The 27,955-nt window shown below is 38.1% G+C and overlaps 2 protein-coding genes across 3 annotated transcripts in view; one reads left to right on the plus strand and one right to left on the minus strand.

Moving 5' to 3' along the window:
• The first annotated feature begins 1,180 nt into the window (after positions 1-1,180).
• ppt1 (palmitoyl-protein thioesterase 1 (ceroid-lipofuscinosis, neuronal 1, infantile)) lies at positions 1,181-16,606 on the plus strand. 2 transcript variants are annotated; one of them, XM_060847469.1, is made up of 10 exons: positions 1,181-1,343; positions 3,182-3,291; positions 4,906-5,033; positions 5,152-5,222; positions 5,507-5,609; positions 8,254-8,344; positions 8,628-8,726; positions 9,709-9,780; positions 10,963-11,051; positions 15,498-16,606. In XM_060847469.1, coding segments are annotated over exons 1-10 (891 nt in total). In that variant the 5' UTR covers positions 1,181-1,216; the 3' UTR covers positions 15,499-16,606. The 2 variants fall into 2 exon arrangements, with proteins under 2 accessions (XP_060703452.1, XP_060703451.1); XM_060847468.1 differs by lacking the exon at positions 15,498-16,606 and having other exon boundaries at positions 10,963-11,205.
• cap1 (CAP, adenylate cyclase-associated protein 1 (yeast)) overlaps positions 12,850-27,955 on the minus strand; it is a 40,352-nt gene continuing 25,246 nt past the window's right edge. The window contains exons 7-13 of the mRNA XM_060847467.1: positions 27,420-27,525; positions 24,186-24,357; positions 22,886-23,058; positions 22,092-22,215; positions 20,940-21,022; positions 17,590-17,730; positions 12,850-14,859 (exon numbers count right to left, since the gene is read on the minus strand). Coding sequence (XP_060703450.1) covers positions 14,776-14,859; positions 17,590-17,730; positions 20,940-21,022; positions 22,092-22,215; positions 22,886-23,058; positions 24,186-24,357; positions 27,420-27,525 — 883 coding nt within the window. The 3' untranslated portion in view covers positions 12,850-14,775. The remainder of the gene's footprint in view (positions 14,860-17,589; positions 17,731-20,939; positions 21,023-22,091; positions 22,216-22,885; positions 23,059-24,185; positions 24,358-27,419; positions 27,526-27,955) is intronic.

Here is a 27,955-nt window from a genome sequence, read left to right on the forward strand (position 1 = left end):
TAGGACAAAGAAACCAAAGTGTGTGTACACCAGATTTCCAAGTGAACAACCTGCTTGTCTCCAATCTCCTGCCTTCTCTCTGTAATAATTTTATTCACTCTTGGATCCTGCAAATTGAACCTACTTTCACCACGCCAAGGCAATGCATTCCAAATCATAACAGTTTGCTGCGAAGAAACGTTATTTTGTATGTTGCCATTGCTGCTTTTGCAAAGTAACTTATTCTGTGCTAGCTTTTCTGTCCTTTTGTGAGTGGGGAGAGTTTTTTCTATCTACTTATTTTAGACACACCATTATTTTTAAATACTCTTTCAAACCTTCTCTTGGACTTCTCTTCAAGGACACTGTCCTAACTGCTTCAACCTAAGAATTTAGTGGTTCCAGAGAGGAACTTCAATTGAACTAATCTTTTCTGCACAATCTTTTAATGCCTTTGCATCTATCCTAAAGTGTGGTGGCTACAATTTGAAACAGTATTTGTTGTTGTTGTCTGAATTATCCTTAGATTATTTTTAAATAATCTAAGAACTACAGAGTCAGTACAGAAAGATTATTGAAATTAGCTGAAGGTGAATCAAAGGCCCATTATGAAGATACAACTATTGGGTGTCAAGAAATTTCTTTCTTTTTGCAAAGGATCATTCACGTTTGAAGTTGGGAACTTTTGCAATAAGTCCCAGAGTTTATGGAGCTGAGGGGGCGGGGTCCTAATGTTAATAGCTGATAAGATGTTCGTTGTGATGACAACTTGATCATGAATAACGTTGGGAGTCTGATTTTCCAGATTTTGCTCCTCACGCCCTCTTGAACTGGCTTAGGGCTTTAGATGGTGCTGTGGGGAATCAAGTTGTATCGTGGTTGCACGGATCCGGCTGGACCTTCAGTCTTCTAAGATTGTTCAGCTTATGCTTCTGAAAGCTTGATATAGGTGATTTTTTAGGTTTATCTTGATTAGTATGTAGTAGCATGGACTTTATGCTAAAAGGAACACAGTATGCTGGTGACTAAATGCAAAAGCAGCAACTTCCATAAATGAGAGTTTATAGATTACACAAACAGTGAACCATATTTAATTGAAGTGTGGACTGCAAATGACTCATTACATTTGAGAAGTATCGAAATGAATATTCATTTACATGCAATGCAACAACGTTATTCCGGACCCCACACAAACTCTAAGATCATATGACAACCACGGATCATATGACTGAGGAAGATGGCTGCGCAGGGAAGAGGGTGGATGTTGTTGCTTCTGTGCGTCTCCTTCGTCTGGGAAACCGTGTCATGGAAGACCGCCAGCAACGACACGGAGCCAGTCCCGGTGGTCATTTGGCATGGCATGGGTAAGACGGCGGGCAAAACATTATCTCAAAGTGAGCAGACTTTAGAAACGGAGTTAACCGGGCACTGACAGATCGCGGGGGCACAGCGAGTGTTTGTCCCGCTGTCTTGGTCACTGACCGCCAGCGGATCCCTTGTTTAAATTATATGTTTAAATATTTCATTTAGTATTCGAACATGTTTACAGACTGTGAAGATTGTTCGTTTAAAATACGCGAAACGCGCAGTTATTTTCGATGTGCCCTTTAGAGGGTAGGATACACGATAAACACACAATTGGTGTTTTATAGACTTATAAAAATTAACTAACCTCCTCTATAAAGGGTATTCTGTTTAAGCTGCCTCGTGGGATCAAGTCAGGCAAATCCTATTACTGTATAATCAAGCGTGGAGGCGGCGAAGTAAAAGTGAAAGCTGACTTGATTTAAATTAGGACACTCAACATCGAGTCGACGCTTGAGAATGCCCCAACCATTTTGCAATATCTTGAAAATATCTACAGTATTCGAAAGGGGATGTACAGTTTACTTATTTTTATTTTTCCAAGTATAATGCTCTGGTTTAAAAAAAACAACTATTATTTGCATTTGATTCTATCACAACAAACCGGTATACTTCCTCAAACAACAAACCCACTACTCCAGAATGGTTAGAATGAGGAACTTGCTACCACGTACAGTTGAATAAAGTAGAAGTTTCAAAATGCGTTGTGTGAAAACGTAGGGTAGCAGATAAGCTTAGATGAGGAAGGGCAGAGAAGGAACATGACCATAAGATAGGTGAAAGTGAGGACTGCAGATGCTGGAGATCACCATAAGATATAGGAGCAGAATTAGGCCATTTGCCCAATGCAGTACAACATGCCATTCAATAGTGGTTGATATGTTCTCACCCTCATTCTCCTCTTTTGTCCTTGTAACCTTTGATTCCCTAACTAATCAAGAACTTAACTATCTTTGTCTTAAGTACACGCAATGACTTGGCCTCTATGGCCTTCTGTGGTAATGAATTCTGAAGATTCATCACCTTTTGGCTGAAAATTCTTCTATCTCAGTTCTGAAGTGTTATCTTTTCAGTCTGAGGCCGTTCCCTTGGGTCCTAGTCTCTCCTATTCATGGAAACATCTTCACATGCACTCTACCCAGGCCCCTCAGTTTCAATGAGAACCCCCTCATCCTTCTAAGCTACATTGAGTACAGACCCCAGAGTCGTCAACCGCTGTTTGTATTACACAAGTTGTTCGTTCCCAAAATCATTCCTGTAAACCTCCTCTGGACCCACTCAAAGATGAGCATCCTTCCTTGGATACAAGGCCCAAAACAGCTCTCAATATTCTAAACAAGGTCTGAACCGAGACTTGTACTGCTGAAGTTGTACATCTCTAGCCTCTTTTGAAATGTATGTTAAGATTGCATTTACCTTCCTAACCCCTTAAAGCATTCCCCAAACACCATTCCCTCTGCAACTCCCTCATGGGCCCACGACCCCACCAACCCACCCTCCACTCCTGGCACCTTCCCTTACCACTGCAAGAGGTATAAAACCTGAGCCCAACCACCACCCACCCCACCACCACCACCACCTCCATCCAAGGCCACAAGGAAATCTTCCACAACCAGCAGAGATTTTCCTGCACCTCCAAACACCTCATCTACTGTCAGTTGCTCTTGATGTGGTCTCCTCTCCTCCACCTATCTTTTCTCATCTGCAAACTTAGCAAAAATGCCCTCGGATCCTTTGGGCTAAGCCGCAGATTTTCTTACTGTAAAATTCTATTTAATACATTTAAATAGCTATATAACACTTGCTTTGTTTTCTGTACAAATTGTTTAAATTTTAGGTGACAGTTGCTGTAATCCTCTTAGCATGGGATTTATCAAGAAACTGGTGGAACAAGAAATCACAGGAATTTATGTCTTATCCCTGGAAATTGGAAATAGCATTGCTGAGGTGTGTCTTAATCCATTAAGTTGAAATGATCACAATTGTGATGCTTTAATAAAAGTTATTCCAGAATAACATACACTCCTGGCACTCGTGCATCAGCTTTAGTAAATAGCTCTGTACAAATTATTTGGTGCAGTTGAGACCTTTGCAGTAGTTCTGCCGTACATCTTGTGGTGACGTGTAAATATATTATGGGCTTTCCATTAGGAAGCTGATAAAGTCTCTCCTTTCTCCAGCTTTAATCTTATTGAATAACTTAACTAAATTTAGTTAGGTTCTTTATGAATGTCTGAACCAGATACAGGACAGTATACCCTCATGCTTAAGATGCTTTTCGAAAGATAAATTGCAGATGAAATAATCTGGATATACTTCCTTAAAAAACCTATTTATGTGTGAATCCATTCAGTGCAAGGTCTGGGTTTTGACACTGGAAAGCATTATACAACAAAGTTTTGCTGACCTCATCAGTCATCCATATATGCAAATAGTCTGAGCTAAGACACAGGATACGTTTAGATATAAGATCCTTGAGGATCTCAACTGTCTAGTCCAAAACACTAAGGCCATAATAACCTGGCTGAGAATAGTGAAAAGTATAAATAACAAAGAGAATTATGCCCTCCTGGTCTATGTAGTACATGTTTTGACTAGCCTGTAAATGGTTTTATATTACAAAGTAATGTTTTTGTCTAATTTTGATATTTTTGTATTAAATACGCAATATTAAAATATTGGGTAAAATGTTGATTTTTCAAAAAAAGAGCTCTTGTGATCTAGAATGATCTATTCTTTCATAATCCCTCACAAAATTTGTCCGGAAATATAGAAGAGAAAATTATTATTAAATTCAAAGTGTGTCAGTACAGAGGACTCTGGGCATCGTGGTGCATGAATTGTAGAACGTGGATAGTAAATTGCAGCATATAATGAGAGGCAAATGGAATACTGGCATCTATTCCAAAAGGACTGGATTATGAAAACAACGTAGTTTTGTCCCAATTATACAAGACGTTGGTGAGACCATACCTGAAGAATTGTGTCCAGTTTTGGTCGTCTTGAGGAAGGATACGATGACACTGGAGGCAGTTCAGAAGAAGTTCATCAGATGATTCCAGAGAGGAAAGGGCTGTTGTTTGAGGAGCAGCTGAATACCTTGGACACTGGAGTTCAGATAAATGAGTGGGAATCTGATTGAGGTGTATAAGATGCTAAAGGAAATTGATACGGTGGACGTGGAACAGATATTCCCCCTTGTGGGACAGACTTGAACAAGAGGTCATAGAAAAAGAGCTGAGGGGGTTAGGTTCAAAGCTGAGTGGAGAAACTACTACTTTCAGAGAGTTGTGAATCTATGGAACTCACTGTGCCAGGGTGCAGTTGAGGCAGAATCAATCAACAGGTTCAAGAAAGAAATAGATATGTTTCTGATGAAAAGTGGACTAAATAGCTATGGAGAGCAAGCAGGAGAGTGGAGTTGTGGGACCAGTACAGGATCAGCCATGATCATGCTAAATGGCAGACTGGACTTGAAAGGGTATATTGCCTACTCCAGCTACTAACTCCTATGTTTCTGTGTGTTACTAAAAATATTTATATATTGAACACTGTTTTTAGGACATGGAGAACAGTTTCTTCATGAATGTAAATGACCAGGTTGAGCTGGTGTGTAATATATTGTCCAAGGACAAGAATCTACAGAATGGATACAATGCAATGGGCTTCTCTCAAGGTGGTCAATTTCTGTAAGTGTAACCAAATCGGACTTGCGAAAAGTTACATTTTTTTCAAAATTGGAGTTGAAGGGAGGTTTGACTGTTTACTTGAAGTTTTCTTTCATTTGTGGATTTTCATTTGTTATAGGAGAGCTGTGGCACAGAGATGTCCTTCTCCTGCAATGTTAAAACTTATCACGTTTGGAGGCCAACATCAAGGTAACATTTATGACAACATTGTATTCTATCCAAGTTAATTTGAAATATAGTTTACATAAGTTGAAATTCTTACATAGGTTTGGTTTGACTTTGCACACTTGTTAGGTTTTTATTAATATATGGAGGGGGCCATGGGGCTATATCTAAACTAAAACAACACTACTTCAGTGTATTGCTGAATTTGCCCTGTTTTCCTACAAATTTCCTTTGAATCAAGGCTGGTTTTTAAAAGATGGAAAGAGAAGTCATTTCAGACTAAATTCTGTATCTTTTTCCACCATCAGGAGTGTACGGTTTACCTCGCTGTCCTGGAGAGACTTCCCAGATCTGTAACTTGATAAGAAAAATGCTGAACGTGGGTGCGTACAGCAGTCCAATCCAAGACCAGTAAGTATACCAATGTTGCGGTGTTAAGATCAGACTATCTTGTCTTGTTTATTGCCTGAATTATATGTCTAATGATTTCACAGTGAACTAAGAAACAATCAGTACGTTTCTCTAATGTTACAAAAACAAATATGTTGTTCTCTGCCATATGTTCATTCCCAGATAATGAAGATGTAACAATAAAGGGCACACTGTGAACAGCTATAAAGAAGTAGATACAATTAAATTTACTGGAGTTGATAGGGACATAAATGAGCTGCAGAGTTGAGCTGAGGTGTGGCAAATGGAGTTTAATGCCAAATATGTGAGGTGATTCACTTTGGAAGGAGCAACAGGAATGCAGAGTACTGGGCTAATGGTAAGATTCTTGGTAGTGTAGATGAGCAGAGAGATATGTGTTCACATACATAGATCCCTCAAAGGGCTGTTAGATAGGGCTGTTAAGAAGGCATATTGTGTGTTAGCTTTTATTAGTTGAGGGATCGAGTTTCGGATCCATAAGGTCAATCTGCAGCTGTACTTGGACTATTACGTACAGTTCTGATCACCGCATTATAGGAAGAACGTGAAAGCTTTGGAAAGGATTCAGAGGACGTTTACTAGGATGTTGCCTGGCATGGAGGGAAGGTCTTACGAGGAAAGGTTGAAGGACTTGAGGCTGTTTTCGATAGAGAGGTGGTTGAGAGGTGACTTAATTGAGACATATAATCAGAGGGTTAGATAGAGTGGCGAGTGAGGGTCTTTTTTTTTCTAGGATGGTCATGGTTAGCACAAGGGGGCATTCTGTAATTTTATAAATCAATCTTGTTTGTTTAAAACTTGGCAGTTGACCCAGCTAATTTACACCGGGAATATCCACTATACACCTATCTCAACATATAGCAAAGCTATAGTCTGGGCTACCTTAAAAATGTTTTGAGGGGTCAGGCCTAGTCCATAACACAAATAAGTGAGGACCGAAAAAACTGCAAAAGGATGGTGAAATGCTTTTGTTAAAGAGACAGAATTCAAGGTGGTACTAAATGATAACGTGAATGGGAAAAGGCTGATGAGGTGTGAGGATGAAGCCATTTTGGAGTTGATGCTCACCGGATAGAGTCATAGTGTTTTGGAAAGTGGGATATAGAAAAGGCAGGAAGTGTTGATGAACCTAATAGGAAATTTTAAAGCCACAGTTCAAGTACAGTCACAAATTGTGGGCTGAACTCTTACAGGAAGGATGCTGAGGCAGCGAGTAGAATGCCGACTAAAGAGGAGGTTGCCTGTTATTGGGAAAACAAATTTAAAACAAATTTTGGAAAAAAACAAATTTACAGGTGGTTTGATAATTAGATTAGATTACTTCCAGTGTGGAAACAGGCCATTCGGCCCAACAAGTCCACACCAACCCTCCGAAGAGCAACCTACCCAGACCCATTCCCTACATTTACCCTTTCACCTAACACTACCGGCAATTCAGCATGGCAAATTCACCTTAAGTGCACATCTTTGGACTGTGGGAGGAAACCAGAGCACCTGGGGAAACCCACACAGACACGGAGAATGTGCAAACTCCACACAGACAGATGCCTGAGTTGGGAATTGAACCCGGGTCTCTGGTGCTGTGAGGCAGCAGTGCTAACCACTGTGCATAATAGTGCTAGAAATTGTGAATAGAACAAACAGTAAGTAGAGATAGACATGTAAAAACCAATGATGGTGGGGCCTTAATGAGGGGATCCAAGTAAAATATATTTGTAATATAGAGGGTGCTGAGGCAGGAGTAAATTAAAGGAATTAGTGGTTGAAGCACCAGCTGTGTCAACGTGTAAGAATACATTAGAAAGGTAACTGAGAAAAGAGTGAATAAAATAGTAAGGCAACGGTGCAGGAATGAAGTATTAGTTACATGGAGAATAACCAGTACTGGTTAAAAGTAACATTATGTTTTAATGTTGCAATTTAATGCAAGTTCGGTGTCTTATTTGATTTCATATTTGATAAGTAATGAAAAATAACCTGTTTTGAATAAAACTTTGTAGATTTTAGAATTGAAACAGCAAGTATCATTAAGAAATACACCAATGGTTTTTCACTTTCAATTCAGTTTGTGATCAGGATTTTCTTTAAAGAAATCCCAGTGGCAAGAGTTACTTGTGCAGGAGTCCATTTTTTTTTAACTGGGAAAGGATAACTATTAGAATATTTAGACTTGCAGAAATTTTTCAAGGTTAATTAGTTTGAAATTAATGCAACATAGTGGGTTTGGATTAGGGAAGTTGAATTTTCTCTTGAATGCTTTCAAAGGTTCTTGAACATTTGACCAATCAGTGTTGATATCACTTCAGCCATTATTCATATTTTGAGTCTCTTCAGCTGGCTTCTCTCCTCCTTGGTAGCACTGTCATGCAAGCCAGTCACCAACAACTTCAATAACTAAAAATGTGACAGCGTCCCATCTTGTCTTCTACAACTTCCTTAAGCTACTCAATGGAATTGATTGAACAAATAGTTTTAAAATGATCTAACAATGATGTCCATTTCCATGGTTTTCCTCTCACCAGTTCCACAATTAGCCATAAAAGGAATGGTGAATTTGGAAACTATTTCTATAATTGCTTAAAAAACAACCAACTCTGTTTATTTACAATTGTTTTCCTGTTAGCTTGGTGCAGGCAGAGTACTGGCATGATCCCTTAAATGAAGATCTATACAGGGAGAAGAGTATTTTCTTGGCAGATATTAATCAAGAAAGGGTAGGTACTCAATAGTCTTAGTAAAATAAACTTTCACCCTCTCCCTATGACAGCTCTGCGTATGGTATGAACAATGTCCATCTAATGTCAACATTAAGAATCCACCCAGTAGTGTGTGCATCACCTCAGACATTGTATTTTGCAGAAATGTAGTTTTGTCTTCCACTGTATTCATACATCTATGTCTTGGGTTGCCAATCTTGCTGCTTATTATGTCATTGAGTAGATTTGCTGAGCTATTTTAGAGAGATTCAAACAATTACTGTTTCTACTTCTGATACAGGGCATTAACGAAACCTATAAGGTGAATCTGATGAAATTGAAAAAACTTGTAATGGTGAAATTCTTGAATGATACCATGGTTGATCCAGTTGATTCAGAGGTGAGAATGCTTACTCTTGATGCTTCATCTAACTTACTGTTATTGCAGCTGTTAATTGGATATAGAGTTTTGCTTCAATTATCAGAAAAGTTGCATTTAAATTGATTTATTTTGTTTGCTTTCACATATTATACCTCTTAGAGAGTTACCAATATGACAATAGGAAAGTATCGAACCTGGGAAGCCAAATCTTTTCCAAAAATGTAATTTGCAGTATTTCTGCTGCGAATTGTGTATTGGATAATAATGTGCCAACCATATAAGCTGTGTTCTGGCTTCATTTCTCCACAGCCAACTACTTTTCAAATTCTCCTGTATTCCATAAAGCTCATGGCCACGTTTTAGCCACTATGTTGAGATCATCTGTTTAGCTACCTTTGACATCTTGTGAGCAATATACTATTTAATTGGGGTAAGATATGCATGTGAGGCCACCTTTAGAGTTGAAATAGATTGTACAGCTGTGAATGGACATTTTCAAAGCAAGTCAATTCTTCATATTCAACTTGACACAAGTTAGAGAACTTCATAATGGTTCCAAAAATCAAACAACAAGTAATCTAAAATGGTTGAATGATCAGGATTGTGGCCTTTGTCAAAAAAAACCAGGAATTTTGCATGATCAGTTAGCTGCTATTCTGATGCACAGAAAATCTACAGATGTGGGATGTGTCCCTACAAGGTTGAATGTCTGCACTTCTAGAGGAATATAAATTTTCTGTTTGGTTATCAGAAACTAGAACTGCAAGATCAGACATTAATTTGTATGAGAACCAGATAAAAAAATTGCAGCAATGCATATTCATCCATATGAACCTCAGGCCAATCTTGCTTGCATTTTAAAATTAAAGCTGAAGAGTTTTTATCTTGCTTCAAAACACAAACCTTGACACAGCATTATAGCATCCACAATGTATTCTTTTATAAGCAGTCTATTTCTATCAAACCCAATATTAAATGATCAATCTCATTTATGTTCCAGTGGTTTGGTTTCTATAAAGTTGGCCAAGCCAAGGACACTTACAGCTTGCAGGAGAGTGCTCTTTATCAAGAGGTAAGAATTGTCAACATGCAACTGGCGCAATTTACCTTTGTTGTGTTAAAGAAAGGCATCTTCCTTGGGAAACAAGACGACATGCTAACACACTGTCCCTTTTCAATAATTTGTCCATGGAATCTGACTGTAAAGTTTTTGAGAGAAATTTGACTGGAAGTTCCAAATATACCACACAAAGCAAGTTACAGTAAAATAAATAGGGATGTTGAGCTAAATTAGAATGACAGTAGACAACAGGAAATAGTTTGTAATCTTTCCAGCATTGGTTAAGTTTGTGTACGTAAGAGGGCAACAATAAAGTTTGGAACTTAACATTTGGCATCTATAAAAACAGATGGGTAAATTTATGCAAGAAAAAGATCTTCTAGTGATTATCAAGATTGGAATGTGGCCAAAAGAGGCAAATCTTTTGATGAGCTGATGGGTTTGTGGTAGGGCAGGATTTAGTATCAATCTGTATTTTATGACTGCACACTACTTTTCACTGCAAGTTAACTTTTGTTAATCATGCATTTAATATTCTAGGAATTTGGTGAAGAAATGTTGCAAACTTGACTGGATTTTAGTACAGTTCTGTGGAAAGAAAGTTGAAGGGAAATTTAGTGGATATTATCTAAGGGATTTTGAGCATGTTTAACAGAAATAAGAAGAGGATTTCCCAAAGTAAAGGTTGAACTCAGTGATCGCTTCAAGTTATATCTCTAGTCATTTCCATTGGCCAGTAAGACAGTTACATGGCTGCAAATTCTGACATATGGATATGTGGCAACCATAGGAATTTGAACAATATGTAAATGGATTTCACGGTGATAGTGAGAATAAATTGTGTGTACAAATCACTCTAGAACTGGAATGCCTCACTCTCAACAGTAAATCTGGCATTTTAGAAAATTCTTATTGCACAAATTCTACAGTACAAGATATGAAAGCTTCACTCGGAATGGACGTGCATTGCTATGCTCTGCTCTTAGTGAGACAAAGCTGCAGCATGAATTGTATTGAATTTCTCAATTCTGCCGAAGTGATACTATCAGGGCAAGGGTTTTGGTCACACAGAAACCACTTCTTGATTACGTAAGGAGGCATGGCTGCATAGGACATCCCAGTTGAAGTTGAAACAAAGCTAGTCACTAATTACATTTGCATGATTAAAAAAAGCATTTTGTTTTCACTCCATAGGATCGGTTGGGTTTGAAGACAATGGACAAAGCGGGCAAACTACAATTTCTAACTGTGAATGGTGATCACCTTCAGTTTTCAGAAGAATGGTTTGTTACCAACATAATTCCGTATCTCAAGTGACCCTTTTATTAGGCATGTTGAATAATTAATCAGTATCTACCAGCTTATGCTGTAATGTTGTAACACTGGCTCATTATCTATTGTTTGTCATGATTGTGACTAAAAACTTACATAAGCTTCTGTAGAATCTAGTATTTTTATTTGAACTGTCACTTTCATATCAACAGTTCTAATGCACTGAATCATAAAATCAATTTTTCTAGCAATTTGTTTTGCTTGGTTTGAATGTTATGATGTCAAAAATCATTAAAATGTTCTCAATATAGCTAGAAATGATCCAATTGAAGTAAATGACGTGTAGATTTCTTTAGTTAGAAACAACTTTTTTTTGGAGGGGGGGGGGTGGCAGAGAGAAATTACACAAGATATACATTTTTCTTTACATGGGTCCCACACCTCAGGAAGGACATACTAACATTGAAGTGTGTCCAGCAGAGAGTCACATGAAATGATCCCAGGAATGGTCGGGGGGGAGGGAGAGAGAGAGAGGAGGAAGAAAAGAGTGGGGGGGGGAAAGAGAAGAAAAGAAGGGGGAGTGGGGCGGGGGGGGGAGGGGGGAGAGAGGAGAAAAGAATGGAGGACCTATAGGTACAGCCTTAGAATGGAAATAAGGAGACATTTCTTCAGCTAGAGTGGTGGGCCTGTGGAATTCATTGGCACAGAGCACAATAGAGGCCAGGACATTAAATGTCTTCAGGGCAGAGATTGATAAATTCTTGATCTTGCAAGGAATTAACAGCTACAGGGAGAGTATGGGTAAGTGGAGTTGAAATGCCAATCAACCATGATTAGATGGCAGACTGGGTCAATGGACCAAATGACATTCCTTCTATGTCTTACTAAAATTAGGTTCAGAACTGAAGATAGCCCATTAATTCCAGATATAGTCATCTGAATAATTTTATATGGGGGGGGGGGGGGGGGGGGGGCAGGAGAGAGATGTTTAGACAGTATTTCTCTCAGAATCCAGGTTATTGATCGTTCTGAAGAAAGGTCACTGGATCTGAAATGATAAATGTTTGGTCTCCACAGATGCTGCCAGACCTGAGACTTCTTTTTCCTGGCAATTTTTTTTTGATTTCCAGCATTTGCAGTTTGTGTGGTCAAGGTTAACTACCACTGATTACATATACCCACATTCCTGTACCTAAAATCAAATTGCCAAGAACATTGTTACAAAAACAAAGTCTATGTTGAGTTTATCCCACTCTAATTACTGGGTAGAAACAGTAGGCAAAGCTGGTTTGGATTTGTATAGGTAAAAGAAACTAGTATTGTGCTAACCCTCTTGGCTAAGAATATTACTAACTATTAAATTTCTGACATTAAAGTTCCTGCAATTTATGTTGTAATCGCCAAAGCATTGTGGGATTCTAATTAAATGAATTTTTAAAAATTCATTAGTCTGTTAATACTTTTTATAAAAGTATTTCATGTAGATATTTTTAAATCAACTTATTCAGTGATGTTATACACCTCTGGAACATGAACCTAGGGTTTCTGGTTCAGCATTGGGAACTCAAAGCACCAGACACTTGTGTACTTTTCCTTACCACCTACCCTGTTCTCCATATCCACTTTGAACTCCAGATCTACAACTGATAAGATCACATGTAGTCAGCAGTATGTCAGTGATCTAGAAGCTTTGATTTTTAGAAGCTTTTCATGCTATTTGAACAAAATAGGACATTGGAGAAAGTTTCACCTCAAAATTGAGCAATTCTAATTTCAAGGCTGATCAGTAAACAAATTCAAACAAGACACTAGTTGACAAAATTTTATTTTGAAGTTTAATTTGATAAGAGCATAGTAGCCACAAGTAGCAAGAACTGAGTTTGATCCCTTTGTACAGTACTAAAATTACACAGAATATTGAGGTTGTTGACAAAGTACCAATTGCCCAAGTGCACATTGAGAGATAGAGCAGCACTTGTCAAAAGCACAAAATCTACTCCTGGATTAAGCTTCCTCTAAATGTAACTCAGCACTGAATTGTCATCATTTTGTACAAAATGTAAAGTTCAAGGCAATTAAGAAAATTGGTTTCAATCTTATTTCTAACTTCTTGTAGCAGCCTTGTAACCCAATTTGCCACAATCATTAATTAGAAACTTACAAGGTCTACATGTATTTCTCAAATAGCTCAGATATTGACATTAATTACATCAAATACAACATGCTCGGTGGCCCATTCAGAAGTCATAACTACTTTCATCCCCAATGACTTCACCATTATTGGTAATTTCAAAAAAAGTTGAATCTGAAGCACAATGTACCCAAAAAATGCATTGTCAATGAAAGAAAACAAGCACAATGTGCAAGTCATTGCGCTGAATTTATTTTAAATTGAAACAAAATTCTGGAAAAAGTACTCAATGCAACTGTGCTGAATTGTTTAATATCCAGATACAAAATAGCCTTATTTAATCTATTATTGAAACAATAAAGTGAATTAACTGTTTTATTCCTTTCTGTAATGTTAAGTTTGCTTTTTGGGGTATGGAATGTTTCTAGACAACAAATGCTCTCTGAAAGCAGACACCAAAACTCAGGTACTGCATATCAGCGATATTCTGAACAGCCACTGCACATTTCAGTAGGAATCAGACCCTGAGAAAAAGTGGAGTGAAGTTCTAATTTTATTTTTAAAACCACAACAGGGGACAAACCATATCAGCCTCAACTTCAGCTTACATCAATTGTGCTAGAAATAAACGTTAGGCCAAGCAAACTGCAGAAGAACACCACGTGAAGCCACAGGAGCTAAGGTACAAGATGGAGCAAAAAAGAAAATTTGAGGATAAATTTTCACCTTGGAATGCTTAAGTTTGAGGATTTAAGGAATGCTTTAAAGACAGCTAGTCCATAATAACCTCAGTTCCCACATTTCAGTTCTGAAGAAAATTGACACACTTCACTTCCATTTTTCAAAACATGATCCACAAAAGCCAGGGGCCAAAAGACCACCTCCTATCTATGCTGTAACCGTTCTTTGACCATTGCATTGAATTTTTGGTCTGGTTCATGGCAATGGAGGTTTTTATAATCAACGATTGTGATCTTTCTATAAAAGGCTACGTGGTTTCAGGGATAAAAACCAATCCCAGCAATGAATTAATTGTTTCACCTATAATTTAAAAAGCAACAATAGTTCCCAAAGCCTAAATAATCAAGGCAAGAAGCAAATTAAAAATACATCTTTGCATATTAGAACTTCCTTAGCTTTGATAGTAATTTTAGGATTAGAATGGTATTAATGCATTTCAATTTTCAGATTTTTAGTGCAAGGCTGAGCACAAAACCTTATCTCACCCATGCAAATAACAGCTCAGCGATGTTCGCCTTGAATAAAATTGCATGATGCACTTTACTTAGAAGTTCTCTCCAATTTTTCCATTCTGTAAGCATTCTACTCCCATAAATTCAATTATTCATACTTTTAGAATCTCAGGCCAGTCATGCTTAAAATCCAGCTACTAAAGGCCATTTTATACTGGAAAGGCTAATCCCAGTACATCTGAGGTATATGCTGTAGCAGATTAATTACCTCTCATGAGGAGTGATAGGCTAAGTTTTAAGAGTAGATTGTGCAGAAAGTTAGCTTGTTGCTTCTACAGATTAATCAGGCTTATCATTACTAGCAACATTAAGATCATGCCTGTAGATAAAACATCCTCAGTAACCATGTATTTAACCAGATATTTCTGTTACTGTAGTCATCAGTTTCTTCCCGTTCCAGACAGTCTTGAATTGTTCTGGAACAGGGTACTCAACCTGTCAAAACAAAACCAAATAAATGAATTGCTATCAGTATTTTTTTTGCTTAAATTCCATTTGTTTTCACAGCAATGATTAGAGGTTTGATATTTTCTTTTAATAGCCAGTGACATTACAGCATATAATTTGGCTCAGAATAAGTGATGTGTAAAACTGTTTTCACTATTAATACAGTCTGAGGCTATGTTCCCTTCAGCTTTCATTTCATGTACACAGCCTTTTCACTAAAGCAGATACATGCAATAATTCAAATTTACTGACATACTTGACTGGCTTGTAAACTTAATTGCTGCTGGATAAACCTCAAAAGGCAACCAACAATCAACCACCATTGTTGATTGTCAAACAACTCATCCAATTTACTAATGCCCTGAGAGAGAAACCAGTCATCCGTACCTGGTCTGGTATACATCGCACTCGTAGCAACATGGTTGAATCTTACAATTAAAGTTATTTGCAAGGCAATGTATCAAAATCACTACAAAGTCCAAGAAAACAATGAAACTGGACATTCGCAACATCAAACTAGACATCAGAAATTATGAAGTTTTCTTACTAACGTGACTTGCGCCAAAACTGAGAGTGCTGTCCCACAAAAAAATAATAGCCTAACAGTCATACTCCAAATTTTACAGATGGACATCATCCTAACACCAACACCATCATCTCTGGGTATAACAATGATGAACAGAATCAGGAACAAGAACACCATTTGGAGGAAGCACCGAGGGTGGAAAAGGTATAGATCGTACTACGGCTAGGAAACTCAGTTGCAATCAACTATCCTCTAGGATTCTTGAGGCACGTAGCTGCTCAACCCAGCCTATAGCTGGAGAAGTAACCAGACTTATAACCTACTTGATCTTGAGAGATGTTGCAGATGCATCTGTGTGACAGTATAGGCAGGAGGGACCACCGCAGAGACCTTCTGGAGGCAAAGTTCCACTGTCACCATATTGAGGACATGCCACCATTAAGTTGAGACACACTATTATGCTACGTTGGATAGATTTAGCGGTGGGCGACCAACAGCAGAATTTAACCACAATTTGTAATCCCATGGACTGGCATATCCTATTATCAATCAAGCTAGGAGATCAAATCTGGTTCAATGAATAGGGCAAGATGTCAAACTGGTAAAAGCTATAAAACAGGACTACCTGCAGGACAAACAGATCAGGTCTTTTTTTTGCAACTGTGCCACATTCAGCCATTAAATGGAGGAGGATGATAATTACAGCACCAACAGGAGCAGGAGGCTCCACAAATATACTCATCCATGGTGATGAAGAAGCCCAATGTTTAGGATAAGGTTGGAGTATTCAACCACCTTCAACCAGAATTGCTGAGTGTATATGATTCACTTGCAGCCTCCTGAGGTTCCCAGCATCACAAATGCCAGTCTTTGGTGGATTTGGTTCACTCCATGTAATAAAAGAAACAAGTCACAAGACAAAGGCTATAGGCCCTGACAACATTCAAAAATACTGAAGGTGTATGCTGCAGAATTAGCCATGTCCTTCTAGTACAGGTACAAAATTGGCAACAAATGGAAAACTGCCAAAGTATGCTCACTCAAATGGCTTGACAAATCCAACGAAACCTCTTACTTCCCATCAGCCTACTTTCAATCAGGCTGTCAACACCAATGGCTACATAATATATAGCCATAGGTCCCATTCAACTATTTTAGTCTTTCAGATCTTGATGATTTTAAATTAGTCTCAGAACTTTGCCACCAATCCATGCTCTATCATCTTTTGGAGAAATTATCAAAAAGCTTTACATTTAAAAGCTCAGCTCCAAATTTTTGTCAACTTGATCTGTCTTAAAAAAACTTGCAATTTTCAAGTAAACTTTTCTGTAATGACCCCTATGCTATTGCATAATTATAACAAATCTAAATGTTTCGTGATTCAATCTTAAGATGCCTCAATTACTTTACTCACAAACTCAGTAGCCTGTAGTTAATTAATTTGTATACCTCAAAATAAGTTTGTTAATGCATGTTCCATCCATCAGGTACATATGCAAAATAAATCTAATTAGAGTTTCTGGCCTTAATAATGAAACACTGGCATTAAACAAGAACATGTCATTGTATTGGATTATCTATAATCTTTCTGAACAGGCAGAGTTCACTTGAAGGGTGACATGGCCTTGTTAGACTTTCATTTCTTCTCTCTGTATGAGATAGAAGCATTCAAATTGCCATATAGCTGCACAATGTTGGTTGATTATGGAAGTAGTAACCTCTTGTATCTCAAAACAAGATACAGTAAACCAATTATGCTGCATATTTGTATGATGGTCGACATAAAACAGTTCACGGTGGATCTTCTGGTCTCAGAGGCCAGACTTTCTGGTAGAAGTTTAAACAACCTTGCTTGGCTAGTTCTGTTGTTTGAATTTAAGGATGAAGTGTGAGGAAAAAAGTGCTCTGATCTCTAGTGAACCAAGTCCAGCATGCCCAAACCTGTTTGAACAAACAAATGGAGGTACATAAACTAACAAAAACATGGACCAGCAATTTAAATGATGAGAACTCAATTTCCAAGGGGCAAAAAGTCTCAATACTTTTTGACAATGGTAATTTTTAAAATCACTCCACACAATAAAAAGAATGGAAAGAAAACATTGCATACAGGTCTGGTGGGAGGAAGAAGGCTGTGAATTCCAGTGAGCCATTCGTTGTGCAAAGAGCAAAAAGGGAGAGGATGGACTTACAAAATCGTCGTTGACAGGAATCAAGACATTCATCTCAGAGGACTTGGCACTAACAATTTCACAATTGAGGGAATCCTTACTAAGGTAGACATGGCAGCCATCAGTCTTATTGATGGATATAGTTGGCACTTTACCCAACACCTGCAGAGAGAAAAAAGGGAACCACTTTGAACACAGGCTTTGCAAATAGAAAGCATCTGAATGAGAACTAATTCAGAAACTTACTTGCCTACTGAAGACATTAAATGAAACAACCAAAACCAGACAAACTAATTTCTCCAACATAAAAAAAGGTAACTAATGCAGTTTGAAAACCAAGGAAAAATTACAGAACTGGTTGTTCTGTTATAATATGGCAGTTCTGTTTCTCTGCACTATAGAAAATTGCGCCATGGAAAACCGCTATAGAAAGTCACACTGAAGATTGCGACATAAAATTGCTACGCCCATTCAGCAGAAAGTTTGCATTATCAAAATGTCTGCAATTCGTCAGTTGCATTAAATAGCCAATTCACGTTAACGAAGCATGCGTTATAGCAGGACGATCTGTATTGTAATTTTACATCAACAATTTAAATATAAATCCTTCCCACTGATCAGACATCAGAACAAATTAAAAAAAAATTTAATAGGAGTCAAACTAAGCACCAATTTTTAAAGTAATAAATTTTCTGATCTTCTGGCCAGTAAAACAGTTAAGTGATTCTCTCCCTTTATTGAAAGGGACAACTACAACCAAACTTTCACATTGGTTTCTTACAAAAAAAAGGATATGCCAGAACTATGTCTCACAATGCACAAGTCTCTGATTGCATTTTCAAAATCTCAAATATTAAGTTTTTTTAAACAGATGATATCTAGATATTACTGTACATTGTCCAGTTGCAGAGAATATGAATTACCCCATTTTTCAGGTATGTGGCAAAACAAGCATTACACTATTACTAAGAGTCCCATTAAAAACTAGGTTCAGACTTAAAGTTTCCCACAAATGTATCTAACTCCTTCTCATTTGACAATAAACATGCTAATTTAAGTTTTAATAATAAAACCATTGGGGCAATCGTTAATCTGGTGGTCAATCCCTTTAAAATGGTGCCTGCTACCTATCCCCATAAGTTACCATCCTTTCCTCTAAACCATATATGCAAGTGCACCATCTTCAAGGTTCCTCGCACACTGATTGGCATGTTAACCCACTGATCTCTGGTTTAAAGTCTACGTTACACACAGACCTTGGCTGTCTGTGCATCAAAAAGAAATCAAGGTAGTAATCTCAACAATCCTTTGTCACAGATAAGATGTGCCATTTCCAATGAGTTGTATTGCTCAAATAATACTGGATTTTCCGTTTAGAGGAGTATTTTTTGGTGGTGGTGGTGGGTTTTTTTTTAAAAAAAAAACACCAAAACAAAAAAGTTGGAAAGCCTCAAATTCTTAAATCTACAGTTACAACTAGATTTTAATAAGATAGACAATTATCTAAGAGCAAACTTCCATTAGTAATCAGTGTTGTTTACACAATAAATGTATCAAGTATGATCTAAACTAATCGTCAGTCATGGCTGAAACAGTACTCTTGCCTCAAAAGATGGTGTGGGTTCCATTCATGAAACAAAAGCACAAAAATCTAGGGTGACACTTCAATGCCACAATATGGCAAGTGCCATCTTTCAGCCAAGATCTTAAACTGAGTGGGCACAAAAACCCTTGGCACTCTGCTGCAAGCATACAGAGAAATTATCCTCGTGTCCTGGCCAATATTTAGTCCTCCAGCATCTCCAATGTTCAGTAAGGAAACAGACCTTTCAGTCCAACCTGTCCATGCCGACCAGATATCATAATCTCGTCCCACTTGCCAGCACCCGGCCCATTTCCCTCCAAAGCCTTCCTATCATATACCCATCCAAATGCCTCTTAAAATGTTGCAATTGTACTAGCCTCCACCATTTTGTTTGGCAGCTCATTCCATACACTTACCACTTTCTACAAAGTCTCTTTTATATCTTTACCCCCTCACCCGAAACCTATGCCCTCCAGTTCTGGACTGCCCCAGCCCAGGGAAAAGACTTTGCCTATTTATCCTAACCATGCCTCTCATGATTTTATAAACTTGTATAAGGTCACCCCTTAGCCTCAGACACTCCAGGGATAAACAGCCACAGTCTATTCAACCTCTCCCTATTGCTCAAATCCTCCAACCCTAGCAACATCCTTGTAAATCTTTTCTGAACCCTTTCGGGGTTCACATCTTTCCAATAGCATGCAGTATTCCAAAACCAATGTTCTGTACAGCTGCAACATGACCTCAACTCCTGTACTCAATACCGACCAATAAAGGAAAGCATAACAAGTGCCTCTTTCACTATCCCATCTACCCGCAACTTCACTTTGAAGGAGCAGTGAACCTGCACTCCAAGGTCTGTTCAGCAACACTCCCTCAGACCTTACCTTTAAGTGTATAAGTCCTGCCCTGATTCGCTTTCCTAAAATGCAGCACCTCGCGTTTATCTACATTAAACTCCATCTGTCACTCCTCAGCCCATCTGATCAAGGTCCCGTTGTAATTGGAGGTACCCTTCTTCGCTGTTCACCACATCTGCAATTTTGGTGTCACCTGCAAACTTACTAACTATTCCTATGTTCACATCCAAATCATTTATATAAATGACAAAAAAGTAGTGAACCCAGGACCAATCTTTGTGACACTCCACTAGTCACAGGCCTCCAGCCTGAAAAACAACCCTCCACCACCCAGTCTTCTACTGTAGAGTCAGTTCTCAAGCCAAATAACTAGTTCTCCCTGCATTCCATGCGATCTAACCTTGCTAACCAGTCTCCCATGTAGACCCTTACTGAAGTTTCTCAAAAAAGGGATTATCTTAGTGCCACCTCAATGTTTGTGGGAGCTTGCATGTGAAGTGATTATCATGTTTCCTATACTGAAACTGCATATCAAATTTGAGTTAAAGTACTTCAGGCAGTTCCGAAATAGTGAACAGCACTATGCAAAATCCAAGTCTCTTAAGTCCTCAGTTTGTATGTTTGCATATGTTACAGGATAAATTAAGTTGTATTTTGCTGAAAATTGTTTGCTATGTTATCAGACTTTTGAATGAACCTCTTTAACGTTAACCTCGCTCTGCATCTGTAATATTGTATCCTGCATTCTGTTACGCTGATGCACTTGTACAGTACTATCTGCCTGTAAAGCATACAAGAATTTTCATTGTACCTCAGTACATGTGACAGTAATAAAATCAAATGAATGTGTCAATTGCCTTTGTTAAAGGTTGATATTTCTTATGGGGCAGATGGTTCAGTTACTTTTCTTCCTACATTTCAATTACCTGAATTTTCACATCTCGTGAATTTATGACTTCCACAATTCCAACAACATCCTCAAAAACTAGACCCAGTTTCTTACAGTTATCTGCAAAACAAAACATCTGTCAGAGTTACTGCATTGTTACAAATACAATGTTTGAAATATCCGGCTCCATTTTGTAAACATTTCCCAGGACAACTGCACTATTTGGTTTGTAATAGATAGATGGAAAACCCTTGTTCTTCTGTAAACATTGATGAAATAAACTTTTAACCTAAAAAAGGCTAATTGTAGCAATTCTTCACGCACTTTGGCTAAGTTTAGTCAACTGAACCTTAAACTTTCTTTATGCATGATTCAGTTAGTTAATCATTAAATAAATATATCAAGGTATTAGGGAGGTCCTATCACCAAGGTGACCATTACAAAAGTTGGCACATTGCCTAGTGTTTCCACTCAATGCAAAGAAACAACTTCAATGCGCAATGAGTGGCACGGACACTGGAAATGACAGCTCACTTATACAAATTTTTCTCTTGATCATTTTTTATTTCAGAACTTGAGTGGTGAAACAAACAGAGACAACAGCTCAGAACTGTTACAATGTTGAAAATAACCAGTTGGTATTTTTGACATTTTCAAATTGTAGTAAAGACCTGATTTTTAAAAAAAGGAGGGAGAGGGATTGGGCCAAGTGACAAATCATAGCATGGAGTGAACATGCACTTACTTCCAAGACAGCAAGCCCAGAAGAAAGCAAATAACCAGTGAACAAGTTTTTAAAAAGAAAGATATCAAGCATCTACCTAGACTTCAGAGACATAGCATTCCCAAATCAGTGAAGTTTCTTGAATCTCAAATTCACAATGTGGTCAATTGATTTGCCTGCTGTAAGATACATCTGGGTAACATTCCCTATAAGCAGCACACTGATCACTCCAATATTCTGCACACAGCAACTGGCAGCAGCCTGCCGATCGTGGCACTGACTTCTGATTTCAGAAGTCACCAGCACATATGGGCCTCAGAGGCCTGTACAGCTGGAAAGAAAATTAGAGGGAACATTGCATCATGAAGTTTGATTGTGCTGCAGCTGTCATAATACAGGGAAGTTCTTTTAAAAATAAATACATTAAATTAATCTTAAAAAGATTGAAACTTTGTTTCTGCTTACCAACAGTGATTGAGTTGATCTTGCCTTTGATGGTAAGGGTGCTTTGGGTACACTTGTACACATATGCAACTTGCTTCAACTCTGCCACCTGAATAGATAGGTTACTGGCATTGTCGTGGTTTTCCTACAAGTGGAGAACAATGTATAGTTTTCAGATACCGAAAAGATAGGGTAGCAATAATATAAAGTGATCCCATGCAGAGATATGGTTGGCTTATTCATTTGCTAATATTTCCCATGCATGAATGGTGGTTAATTAAATATTGGTAGGTTGACCAATAATTTAAGGTATTTCAGAAATAAATCAAAATATGCAAAAATGCTGCCAATGGATCAATATTGCTCCTTGTTTCCTTCCTCTCCCATCTTGATGGCTTTTTAAACCAGTATCCTCTGGCACTTCAAATGATCATTAAGACTCTGATGTACAGTGCATGAAACCTATCCTGGTCCATCCTAACCATGGAAAATTTGACAGTTTCCCCTTCCCCACCAATATTTCAAGTTTAATTCCACCCCACCCAAACTTATTCTGATCAGACATGCTGATATACTAACTCTGAAGTCACAAGGACAGCTATTGAGGCACTATAAGGGTGACAATAACTAGTTTACAGGTGGCAAGGTCAACTGGAACACATTTCAGCTGAAATCATTGAAGCGAATATAGGAATTATACCGAGGATTCTTAGAATCATGATATCATGGCATATTTGGTAACACCATATGAAATCACACAACGTAGTACCCCAGGAAATATTATTTTATAAGTTAGTCCAACGTTAAAGACTCACCACTCTCCATTTCTTTCCTTCCAACTGTAGCATAGGTGGCTCTTTCTTGGCTGATGGTGTTGGTGAAGCAGCAGCTGCTTTGAATGGTTTTGGTCCAGTATGTGCAGGTGTATTTGCATTTCTTAATGCTGGGTTCTTATGAGTTTTACTACTGTCTGGCACATGCTTCAGTCCTAAATGAACAAATAAATGCTTACAACAAGCCACGAGATAAAATCATAGGATCATATTTTTCTTGACATCACACATCTCCAGCCTTATGCATCTTAACCCCATTTATGGATTATCACCCCCTACAGGAGCATTCAAACTTTGTCTACATAGGCTATGCTTGGACAAAACCATAAACCTTCAGGGACTAAGTTAGAATCCACATTTTCCAATTGGATCGATCAAGATTTGAAGATAAATCCTGAATTAATATGCTGAGACTGTCAAATAAGACAATCAATCAATAAGCTGCCAGTCTCCAAATCTTGTGGCTACAAGAAATTCACAAACCAATGTAAAACAAATAGAATTAGCAAGGCTACATGGGCTCAGAGGTGGAACATGGGAAGCAATTTGAACACTTTGCTTCACTGCACAGGGTGTGCTGTCTTCCTTTCCTGTACAGTCTCTTCTGATATCATGCGATAGTTTTGTTCTTGTCTGATCAAGAAAATTGTGCATCAGCCACGCCATTTAAACTAATAGGGCCGGAATCGCATTATGGCCAATACTGGTAAGGAAAGTTTGCATTCTACAAATGACTAAATTTTTTCAATCACATTAAAGCTAATTTGTGTTGAAGAAACAAATTAGAACTGACTATTAGTTACAGATACAGCACTGAGGTACCAACTTTGCTGGAATGATTTTCCTTCATTAGTTTGCTCTCATTTCTGAAATAAACATTCGAGTGAAAAAGTGTGTTAAATACATACATCCCACATTTGTTTTTCAGGTGAACAATTTCCAAGAGTAACTTGCACAAAATTAATTCAAAACATTTTAAGTTTTGCAGTGTCATTACTGGGCCAAAATAATCCTCCACTTTAATGCACTTCTTGCTGAATGCAGCACCTAAGGTTCATTTCATTCCTCTAAAAGTCCAAATCAATACCACATCTTATTGTAGTACAACTAACAAAGCAGCCTATAAACTTTATTGTTCTCTAATCAAAGCAAAGCTCTAAATTTAACATTATCTCTGTAAATCAAGTTCATCATGTGTCTATTAGTGTACAGAAATATAGACAGTTAAATAGTGATCCATTTATACTGGTTTCATTTCAAATAATTTGCCAAGAATACTTACTACTTGTAATTTCTGCTCCTTTATTAAGTTCACTAAACAGAGCTGCTCTTGAACTGGTTGTGTCCACTGAGGAAGCAACTTCTTGTGGTGGTGGTGGCGGCGGCCCAGGAGGAGGGGGGGCAATTCCTGCTGAAGGTGATGTAGTAACTGAAGACGCAGTTGCTTTTGGACCCTTTCAAAAGGTCAAGGTAGTGGCGGTTAGGGGGCGTGTGCACGTGTGGATGGGATGGAGGAGAGAGAAAGGTAGGGACAGAGAGAGAAGAGGGGAGTACGAAAGAAAGAAAAAAAAATTAAAATTCACAAAACTAACTTGGTTAAATATTGTTAACTCAGTGTAAAAAAACAGCTCAGCAACACTAAGTTCAAGGAGGTATTCTATTAATCCTGTATTCAAGTGAGCAAATCTTTGCCAAGGTCATCAAAACAAAAAACAATGAAATTAAAAGTCTAATTATTTCAGAATTCGATTCACACAATTTGTAGGACATTTGTGCCAAAATCAAAAATTGGTATATTGTATCTAGGCAAATATGTAGCTTCATTTGTTTCAGTTCAGATACACAGCCCAGCCATTGGAGATATTGATTACAGGCAAAAGTACATTAATTAATCCTCTTTGATCATATTTCTAACAATGATTAGATTTCTTAAAAGAACAGTTTAAAAAAAGTATTAGAAGTTTAGTGCCAAGATTACAGGTCTTCTCTTCCAAATAAAATCTTGTTCAAAAACTGTGGTAACAGGCAACTGCATCAATTGCTTCGTTTGCATTCCTATTAATACCTATTACTGAAAATATGTGCAGAATGCAAGACAGTACATTTTCCAATAAACTGCTGAATTTAAAAAATCTGCCAGCATCCTCCATGTCCACTGAAAAATCACCCCTCCAAAGAAAAAAGGAGCATCTTGAACAATTTTCTCCGATCTTCCATATTGAAGTCCCCAAAGATGTGAAACTTGAAAGGGTTGAGAGAAGATTTGCCAGGATTGGAGAGTTTGAGTTATAAGGAGAGGCTGAATAGGCTGGGCTATTTTTCGTGGAGCAGAGGCTGAGGGGTGACAGAGGTTTATAAAATTGAGGGGCACGATAGGATGAATAGTCAAACGCCTTTTCCCCAGGGTAGGAATTCCAAAATTAGAGGGCATAGGTTTAAAGGTAAGAGGGAAAAGATTTAAAAGAGACCTAAAGTGGTAACATTTTCAAAGGATGGTGTGTGTATAGAATGAACTGCCACAGAAGTGGAGGAGGCTGGTACAATTACATTTAAAAAGGCATCTGGATGGGTATATGAATAGGAAGGGTTTAGAGGGATATGAGCCAAATGCTGGCAAATGGGACTAGATTAATTTAGGATATCTGGTTGGCATGGACAAGTTTGACCCAAAGGTCTACTTCCATGTTGTACATCTATGATTTAATTTATGCTCTATCAATTCACCAATTAACAGAAAACAGTTTATTGTTAATGTTATCACAGCTCTTCATTACTAAATATCCTTTAGATCTCATCCTCATCTTCTATCCTAATGCTTTAAAAAATGGAGAAAAAAAAAGTGTGAAAATCAGACACATTTAGGAACCTATGATCACAAATCACAAAAGGTTAGCATCCAAGTTCAGCAGGTAATGGGGGAGGCAAATGGATGCTAGCTTTCATCTCAAAAGGGAATAAAGTAGGAGACTTTGCTACAGCTATATAAGGAATTAGGAAAAGTAAGGACTACAGGGGTTACAGATCAGTCAAAAAGTGTGGTGCTGAAAAAGCACAGCAGGTCAGACAGCATCACAGGAGCAGAGAATTAATGCTCCATGGGGGCTGAGAAATAAATAGAAGGGTGGGGGTGCAGCTGGGGGAGAGGGAAGTAGTTGGGAAGACACTAGGTATTATATAGAGGTGGAGGGTGACGAAGGAAGGAGGAAAGGGTGGAGCAGATAGGGGGAAGGAAGGAAGGTGGACAAGTAGGACAGTTGAAGAGGGCAGGGCCTCCAACTCGTCAATACCCTCTTCAACTGTCCTACCTGCCCATCTTCCTTCCCATCCATCCGGTCCACCCTCCACTCTGACCTATCACATCATACCCCACCTCAAATGGCCATGGCTTTTACCTTCTGCAACTGAAAACCTGTGAAGAAACAAGGTTCAATGCATAATAAAAACTGCAAAAACACAAGATGACAGGTTCCATTCAGAATATGGTTCTTATGCTAGCCACCCTGCCAGCCGTGTGAACCTCAAATCTTACGTAACTCCTGTTAAATACGAGTGTTATTCCTACTTGCCACTTCCAAAACAAACCTCCATTCTTTAGGCATCTCCCTCTTCTGTCCTCATCATTCTCCACTTCATTAAGTAGCTTGACAACTTAATATTTGAGAAACACTACATATTAAATTTTTGAATAGCACTTTTTAAAAAATGTTGAAGCTTTAAATTCAGCCAGTTTCAACCTTCAAGTAACTAACTTCTGCCATTTTGTAGTTAGTTCAGACATATGCTTAGAATTAATTCTGCACTAGGAGGAGATTTCTTGAGCAAACATGTTTTTTAAATGGGAAAATTCTACAAGTTGATATCTATTAAGCATTTAATACTCATTCCAGATGAAAAGCATTATTTTCCATTCTGCCCTTTCTGATGGTCAGTGAATCTATTTCATGAGCAATCATTTCCACAAGAATAAAAAAAGTCTCAAATTTTGTTAAACTTTGAAAAAAAAAACTAAGCTCCTAATGTTAGAACAAACATAATGGCACTGTACTAAACCAAAAGATCACAACATCCCAAGCTCTATTCCTAATCTGCACTTTTACACTAAAATGTGGGGAGTAAGTGGGATGCAGCCAATGCCTCAACATCCCTGGGCTGAATGAGAATGGTGGGCAAAAATATCAGTTTCATGTTTTGTTTGTCTAATGATTTTTAGATGAAAACATTAGTAGCATTATTTTACTGTGGTAGCCAAGGACAAGATGAAGTAATTGATGACAACATTTCACCATATGCCCACACAAACAGGAAATTGAGTCATTGGCACACAGTAACTGCATTAACGCAGATTCTTGCAAAGCTCGCAGCTAAATGCAGCAATCCCCCTATTTGTATGGTCTAAATTCAGTGAAATCAATACAAACTTTCCACTGCGTGGCCCAGTGCAAGAAACAATGAAATATTCTGGTGAGCCAGAGAAAAATCAGCACTAGATCTTTTGACAGAAAACCAGGATACTTACAGTCTTACTCCATGAAAGCCCAGTTGTATGGTGTGCTTTGATATATGCTTGAAGTTCAGTCCAGAAGCTTATGTATGCCTTAACCCACTCCACATGTCTTTTATCACTGAAGTTGAAAAAGGTAGTTAAGTTATTACTTTTCTGCAAACGTTTAGTTCAATGTCAAACTCTATACATATTTATGGGCAGATGAGAATCAAGCAGGGAATTGGTTGGAAATTTATGCCAGAGGGGAGGGATACAAAGCCTGGATTAAGCACCAGCAGGGTTTCCCATTACTACCAGGGTGTAAGTAGTGCTGAGATCAACAGTCTTGGCATTATTACTACAGCCGTTCTGACTGGAAAAAGAACTCGATAGCTCAAGCCGAGCAAGTTAAAATTCTCAAGTGAGGAAAATATGCAGAGAGGATGATGATCCCGGACTAATTAGCATTTACTATTGTTCCAAACCTTTTTTTGGATGCAAAAAAAAAAATCACATTGCACTTCATTAGGAGGCAGTTGGTTCACCTAAAATCCCCCTTTCGAGCCCCA

This window comes from Hemiscyllium ocellatum, chromosome 30 (genome assembly GCF_020745735.1).
Source record: "Hemiscyllium ocellatum isolate sHemOce1 chromosome 30, sHemOce1.pat.X.cur, whole genome shotgun sequence".
Lineage (NCBI taxonomy): Eukaryota > Metazoa > Chordata > Chondrichthyes > Orectolobiformes > Hemiscylliidae > Hemiscyllium > Hemiscyllium ocellatum.

Excerpts from the sequence above, each read along its gene's own strand:
- ppt1 (XM_060847468.1), top strand. The coding sequence starts at position 1,217 with ATGGCTGCGCAGGGAAGAGGGTGGATGTTGTTGCTTCTGTGCGTCTCC. Across the intron at positions 5,223-5,506 it reads GTTTGGAGGCCAACATCAAG|GAGTGTACGGTTTACCTCGC; the intron begins GTAACATTTATG and ends TTCCACCATCAG. Across the intron at positions 8,727-9,708 it reads TTGATCCAGTTGATTCAGAG|TGGTTTGGTTTCTATAAAGT; the intron begins GTGAGAATGCTT and ends TTTATGTTCCAG.